The sequence below is a fragment of the Scylla paramamosain genome, chromosome 18 (assembly GCF_035594125.1).
Source record: "Scylla paramamosain isolate STU-SP2022 chromosome 18, ASM3559412v1, whole genome shotgun sequence".
NCBI lineage: Eukaryota > Metazoa > Arthropoda > Malacostraca > Decapoda > Portunidae > Scylla > Scylla paramamosain.
The window spans coordinates 18,329,263-18,337,149 of record NC_087168.1 but is presented as its reverse complement, the minus strand read 5'-3'; the positions used below and the strand labels follow the sequence as shown (position 1 = coordinate 18,337,149).

At 35.4% G+C, this 7,887-nt stretch overlaps 1 protein-coding gene across 11 annotated transcripts in view; it reads left to right on the top strand.

The window, feature by feature from the left end:
• The window catches only part of LOC135109233 (kinesin-like protein unc-104), a 110,607-nt gene that overhangs the window by 64,122 nt on the left and 38,598 nt on the right, over nucleotides 1-7,887 (top strand). For all 11 annotated transcript variants that reach the window (XM_064020452.1, XM_064020454.1, XM_064020461.1 and 8 more), the window contains 4 exons: nucleotides 5,168-5,346; nucleotides 5,703-5,823; nucleotides 6,483-6,617; nucleotides 7,408-7,571. In XM_064020452.1, coding sequence (XP_063876522.1) covers nucleotides 5,168-5,346; nucleotides 5,703-5,823; nucleotides 6,483-6,617; nucleotides 7,408-7,571 — 599 coding nt within the window. The remainder of the gene's footprint in view (nucleotides 1-5,167; nucleotides 5,347-5,702; nucleotides 5,824-6,482; nucleotides 6,618-7,407; nucleotides 7,572-7,887) is intronic.

Below are 7,887 nucleotides of genomic sequence, written 5' to 3'. Positions count from 1 at the left end.
TCTCTCTCTCTCTCTCTCTCTCTCTCTCTCTCTCTCTCTCTCTCTCTCTCTCTCTCTCTCTCTCTCTCTCTCTCTCTCTCTCTCTCTCTCTCTCTCTCTCCATTCACTCCTCTGACAAGTGGACACATGTCAAGATTACCAAGCAAGCAGGCGTCAAAAAGGACCTCTTTGTGCTCCTCTGTAAAGGTCAAGTAGTAGAAAACCTCAAAAAAAGATAGTGAAGATGTTAAGTTCCCCTAAATAAGTTGCAACTCACTTTCTAAGAAGTTTAGGAAGGAAGTTTGGAAAGAAGAGAAAGAGGATTTTTCAGGGCTTACCTTTGGAAGGGATGAAAGAATGGCTCTGGTTAACTTTTGAATAGAGAGAGATGGACGGAATAGTAAAGGAAGAAGATGGGAAAAAAATGAGAGAGGCAAAGTGAAAGGCATGAAAGGTTTAAAAAGACAATATTGGTTAAATTTTGCATTAGGAAAATTGACATAAAAGGGAAGGAAGGCTGAAAACTGTGAAAAGCAGACCATCTCTTAGTGTAGGTATTTGAGAACTACAGAGAAATGATATTCATGTTTTTATATCAAGAAAATGGATAGAATAAAGAAGCAAGATTGAATAACCGAGGAAAGAAGATTGTCCCCTGTTGAAAGACACAAAAGAATGAGGTATATGAAGAAATTATGATACTATTTAAGTTTTGTGTTAGGGAGATGGACAGAATAGAGAAAAGGAAGATTGAAAATGGAGAAGAGAAGAAATGTTCACCTTTAGAAATGAATGAGAGTATGAAAGATATTAAGAAATTATGATACTAGTAAAGTTTTTCATTAGGAATTGAGGCAAATGAAAAAGGAGAGTGAAGAGGCAGACAGAATATCAAACAACTAATGAATGGAGGAAATAAACTTAGTGATAATCAATTAGCACATTTTATATTAAAAAAATAAATAGATTATAAAAGTTTGCATCAGGAAGACAAAACCAGATGGAAAGGAATGTGAAATACAAAACAGATGGAGATGAACTTCATAATAATAATTCACTCTAGTACATTATATATTGAAAAAAGTTAACAAATTGTCTAAAGAAAGTTTGCATCATAGTTTCTTGCCAACAGATGCTATGTCATGCTGGTGTTTGGCAATATTGTGTGTGGTGTTGCTGCTATGTAGGTCAGGGGAACAGTTTGTGGTGTCATACTTTTTCCTTGGTGGTTCTGGTAATGGGGGCAGAGGAAGCTTCCATTAAGGGGGAGAGAGAGAGAGAGAGAGAGAGAGAGAGAGAGAGAGAGAGAGAGAGAGAGAGAGAGAGAGAGAGAGAGAGAATATGGGTGGAACATAATGCATTAAGAGAAAAATGATGAGTAAATAGAAATGAAGAAGAGAAGAGGGTGGAAAATGTAAGAAAGTGAATGAGCAAAATGGACAGGTGTAAATATCAGTGAGAATTAAACAAAATATACTAAAAGAGACAAAAAATGGGGAAAATTATGATGAACAAAGAGAGGTGAAGGAGAGAAAAGATAGAAAACGTAAAAAAGTAAATGAGCCAAATGGACATGTGCAAATGTGAGAATTAAAAAAGAAAATACTAAAAGAGAGAGAGAGAGAGAGGGTGCAGGAGTAGATATGATAATAATAATATAATATAATCTTTAATAGAAAAAAATTATATCTGTAGATAGTAGAGAGAGAGAGGGGGGGAATATTAAATGAATTATCAATACATTTATTTTGCGTATCTGCATATTTACATATTAATTATTCATATGTAAAAGGTGCACAGTTATTTTGCAGTGGGTTTCCTGAATGTGATAATTTCTCAGCATTCAAGTGTTGTGAAACCAGTAATTCTTTGCTGATCACAGACTTAATGGTGTTGCATGATGGGACTTTAATAGCCAATCTTTCCCCATCGGTCCTCATGCAATTATAAACAAGTACTAATAACATTATGCAAAGTAGTTTAAATTATATATCTCATTCTGGAAACATTTTTCAGGATTTTAGAAGTATTATTATTTGTTTTCCCTCATCAGTGACACATTGAATTCATAATAACACTAAAATGAACTATGAATAATGAATTACATGCATCAAGCTGATATACAATTGAAATACATTGTAGTAGTTGACATATGTCAGTACAGATGCAATAGTTTGTCATGCCACATAGTTGGGTTAGTTAAGGGAAGAAGATCGAAGGGAAAAGAGTGAGATGGAGGGAGTCAAGGCTGAAGGATACAGCTCATCACCCCATCTGAAAAAAAAAACATATTAGTAAACTACAGAAGAGGTGTAGAAAAGGACAAGAAAAGCTATACAAAGATATTAAATATACTGGAGAATTTATAGAGAAATGCAAGAATGATCAGAGAATGTCTAGAGAACTACAAGAAAGATTATGAAAAATATATATATATATATATATATATATATATATATATATATATATATATATATATATATATATATATATATATATATATATATATACTGGAGAATGTATGAAGAAATGCAAGAAAGATAATACAGACACAAAGTATACCAGAGAATTTATGGACAAATGCAACAAAGATGGATACAAAGACTGAAAAATAAATCAGAGAATGTACAGAGAAATATACAAAAACACAAAATATACCTGAAAATGTATGGAAAATTGCAACAAAGATGACACAAAGACACAAAATGAATTGGAAAAGAGTTACAAAGAGTGGCAACAAAGGTGATACCAAGCACAAAAGAACCATCAGAAGAAAGATTACAAGGACTAAGGTTATCAGCAGTGTGGAATAGAAGAGAGGGAAGGTTTAGCTGTGACTTGAATGAAGGGAGGGACTTGGTGAGGACAGAGAGAACTTTTTGGGGAGGAGTGATGGGAGAATAAAAGAGCACAAAAGAACATGAGCATTGGTGATAAAAGGCAAGATGTTTAAAGGTTACAAGCTACTGTTGATTAAAGAAGACTAGGTGTTTCAAGAATATAAGGTAGTATTGATTAAAGATATTGACTTTTCTAAATAAAAACCTTGATATTTGGAGCACTAGTGATAAAAGACAAGATATTTCAAGGATGCAAGCTACTGTTTATTAGAGAAGATAAGTAGGTAGTATTGATTAAAGATAAGTTGTTTAAAGAATATAATGAAATTTGCCTAAAACAAAAATAATGATATATAAGCATTAGTTACTGAAGACAAGATGTTTAAAGTATATAAGCTCATACAAATAAAAGAAGACAAAGTTTCTCAAGGATATAAAGTAGTATTGATTAAAGAAGATATGCTGTTGAAATAATATAAAGAAATTCACCTCCCAGAATAAAAGCATTGATATTTGGAATGGTCTGGAGGCAGGGATGATGCAAGGAAGGAACACTCATGAATCTCAAACTGCATTGGATAAAAGTAGATATAGAAACAGGATAACAGAAGCTTCACTCAGATCTTGTATGCAATAACAGGATAAAGTGATAGGTAAACACACATGCACACACACACACACACACACACACACACACACACACACACACACACACACACACACACACACACACACACACACACACACACACACACACACACACACACACACATGAAAACTTTTGAAATATGAAATTGAACCAAAGTACATGTGGGATTTTGAACCTAATTTAGTGGTATAATTTGGAGAGAGAGAGAGAGAGAGAGAGAGAGAGAGAGAGAGAGAGAGAGAGAGAGAGAGAGAGAGAGAGAGAGAGAGAGAGAGAGAGAGAGAGAGAGAGACTTGTGACTTCCTAAATTTAGTACTAACAGAACATATCACACTGCTCTTCAGTGTCTAACAATTTATTTTTTGGTGTTTTCAGTGTAATTTTATATATTTTTGGAATGTTTTTGAAGTGTTTTTATCATGATCTTTAGAATTTTGAGTTTTCAGTATAGTTTTCTTTTTCTTTCATTTCACACTTTCTTTTATCTCTCTACATTATGCCAACAGTAATGGTGATATTTTTAATAATGCAAAGCTTCAAAATAACTTTAAAATCACCTTGACCTCAATCATTATTATTTTTGTCTTGTTTAATAATCCTCACACAGATCACAGGAGGCATGAAAGACACATAATGATCTTATTATTACAAAAACACGTGTCTATTTACTATTTACATGTCAATATTGCATCACCAGAGGCTTATTTCATCTCTCTTGCTGTTTATTAGTTTTTGCTTTTATTTTTTTTCCCAATTTGAATTTCTCTTTCATTTGTTCCTCTTTAAGAAGTTAATCTGTCCTTTGGGAAAGTTCACAAGTTCATTTAAGTGCATATTTCTGAACTCTGACCTCCTCCTCCTCCTCCTCCTCCTCCTCCTCCTCCTCCTCCTCCTCATCCATCTTTTTTTCCCACCTCTATCTCTCACTGATTTTACTTTTCTTTTCATTCATTTCTTTCATTTCACCATGCATTTTCAGATTTTTTTTTTTCATCCTTCCACATCCTCCTCCAATTCCTGCATTATTTGTTTGATCATGGATTAATTTTCCTTCTTTATTAATTCATTTCTGTCTTTTCCTTATTTGTTTTTAAGGTGAGAGAAATTAATGCCAAGACAAGTATGAACTTTTCCTGTTTAATTTCATACTTCCTCCTCTTCCTCTTACTCTCATTTCTTATCATCATAACTCCTTAATCTTCTCCTCCTCCTCTTCCTCCTTCTCTTCCTCTAAATGTTATGTCTCATCATAATTCCCTCTTGATTTTCTCCTCCTCTTCCTATTACTTTCATTTTTCATCATCATAACTCTTTAATCTTCTCTTCCTCCTCCTCCTTCTCTTCTTAATCTCATATCTCCTCATAACTTCAGCTTTTCATCTTATCTTCTCTTTCTCTTCTTCCTTTTACTCTCATACCTCATCATCACAACTTTCTAATCACTTCTTCCTTTTTCTCATCCTTTCCTTCTTAATCTCATATCTTCTCATAACTTCATTTTTTTCTCTTCTTCATCTCCTTCTCTTGTAGCACCATACAACCCCAATGCTGCAACACTTTCAGTAAATCAGTCATCTAATCTATCAATCCTTTTTCATCTTAATCTCTTCCTCCTTTTCTCATACACCATATCATCCCATTATTGCTGCATCATTTCAATCAATCAGTCAGTCAGTCCTCTCTCTCTATCCAAACACAGGTGAGCTACATGGAGATTTACTGTGAGCGTGTGAGGGACTTGCTCAATCCCAAGAAACAGAACAACCTGAGGGTGAGGGAACATCCCCTGCTGGGCCCCTATGTGGAGGACCTCGCCAAGCTTGCTGTCACCACCTATGAGGACATCCAGAACCTGATTGATGAGGGCAACAAGGCCAGGTGAGTGTGTGGCTGCTAATAGAAAAAGAATGAAGGTACTACCTAACTCTTTTATTATTAAGGGATCAGAATAGGATTAAATGTTGTAGAAGAGAGGATGTTCAGAGCCTGATTGATGAAGGCAGCAAGACCAAATGAGTGTGTGAATCTTTGCTCATGAATAGAAGGAGTGAAAGTATGACTCAACTCTCACACTAAGGGATTAGAATAGGATTAAATTTTGTAGAAGAGAGGACATACAGAACCTGATTAATTAAGGCAACAGGACCAGAAGTCAGAATTAATCACTGCAACAACACATACCCAAATCTCTGCTAACTGACCATAACCTCTCCCTTCATGTGTCTCCCTCTCAGGACGGTTGCTGCCACCAACATGAACGAGACATCCTCCCGTTCCCATGCTGTGTTCACTATTGTCCTGACACAGCGTCGGGATGACACCACCACCAAGCTGACCTCTGAACGAGTCTCCAAAGTGGGTGGCTCTTCTTTGTCTTCTTTGTGTTCTTCTTTTGTCTTTTTCTTCTTGTTCTTGTTGTTTTATTCTTCTTCTGCTGCAATTGTTTCTTTTTCTTTTGGTTTTCTTTGTCTTCTTTGCTTTCTTTTGTTCTTTTCTCCTTGTTCTTGTTCTTATTTTCTTTTACTACTACTACTACTACTACTACTACTACTACTACTACTTTTTCTTCATCTTTCTCCTTTGTATTAAATTTTTATGTCAGTTTAGCTCCATTTCTCTCTCTGCCTGCTTGTCTGTCTTTCCTGTTGTTTCTTTGTTCTTTGTCACTGAACCTTTGTACTTGCTTATATGTCATCTCTCTCTCTCTCTCTCTCTCTCTCTCTCTCTCTCTCTCTCTCTCTCTCTCTCTCTCTCTCTCTCTCTCTCTCTCTCTCTCTCTCTCTCTCTCTCTCTCTCTCTCTCTCTCTCTCTCTCAATTCTTTGTGATTAACTGTAAATTTCCCTCTGTATCTCTTTCTTGTACCCTCCTTTGAAAAAATAAACCATAAATTTCAGCTTTAAGAGGCAGAATAGCAGGAATAAAAAAACATATTAACCTTCCACTTTACAAGATACAATAACAGGACTAAAGAATCATGGAAAACAACCTTTCATTTCCACTCCCCATCTGTCAGATCTCGCTGGTGGACTTGGCTGGCTCTGAGCGTGCAGACTCCACAGGGGCCAAGGGAACCCGCCTGAAGGAGGGAGCAAACATTAACAAGTCCCTCACTACTCTGGGAAAGGTTATCTCCGGCCTGGCAGAAGTGGTGTGTATGCTTTGTTGATTTTGTTATCTCTACTTGTAGAGTGTTGAGAGTTGAAGAGGAAATTATGTTAAGAGTTTGCAGTGAAAGAAAGTCATGAGTGTGTGTGTGTTTAGTTGTAGTGTGTTAACAGTTTGCAGTGAAAGGAAATCATGTTAAGAGTTTGCAGTGAGAGAAGTCATGGGTTTTTTTAGTTGTAGGGTGTTAACAGTTTCCAGTGAAAGGAAATCATGTTAAGAGTTTGCAGTGTGAGAAGTCATGGGTTTGTTTAGTTGTAAAGTGTTAACAGTTTGCAGTGAGGGGAGATCATGAGTGTAGGTACAAGTTGTCTGTGTTTTGAGGGCTTTGTATTGTTCTTTGATATATATATATATATATATATATATATATATATATATATATATATATATATATATATATATATATATATATATATATATATATATATATATATATATATATACATTGCTGAATATTTTGCTCAGTTGCAATGTGTTTAAAGTTTGCATCAAGAGGAAGTGATGAGTATAGGTTTAAGTAAGGTTAATGTGCATAATGTGCAGATTTTTAGCTAATATGCTTGCCATGTACTTGAAATAAACCAAACTTATTATTAGTTGTAGTGTTGTTGTTGGTATTATTATTATCATCTATATTTTAAGGGGGACTTTACATTGGTTTTTGATATACAGATTGCTTCCTAAAAGTTTCTGAAATTTCTGTAAGTCTGATAATGCGAGGAAAAAATATTAAACTCTTACTGCTCTCCTCCTCCTCCTCTGCCATCCACCAGGCCTCCAAGCCCAATAAGAAGCGGAAAGGAGAGTTCATTCCCTACCGAGACTCTGTACTGACCTGGCTGCTGCGAGAAAATCTTGGCGGCAACAGCAAGACAGCCATGGTGGCAGCCATCTCACCCGCTGACATCAACTATGACGAGACTCTCTCCACCCTCAGGTCTATAACAGGGCTGTGTCTGTGTGCTTATTAATTTATTTGTTTTCTTTATTTTGTTTGTTTATTTTTTAAGTTTGTGTCTATTTTTCTATTTGTTGCTGTTTTTTGTTCTCTAGTTTGTGATTTTTATGCAAGACACTGCCCACCCTGAGATCAGTGGCTTTATATATGGGTGTATTTTTTTTTTCTTGTTTTTGTTATTTTTGCGTCTGTATTTGTCTATCCCTTCCTGTTTTCTTTCTTATGTTAATGATTTTTTGCTTCTTTCTGTGTTCTTTGTGTTTGAATTTGCCTGTCTCTTGCTATCTCCATTCTC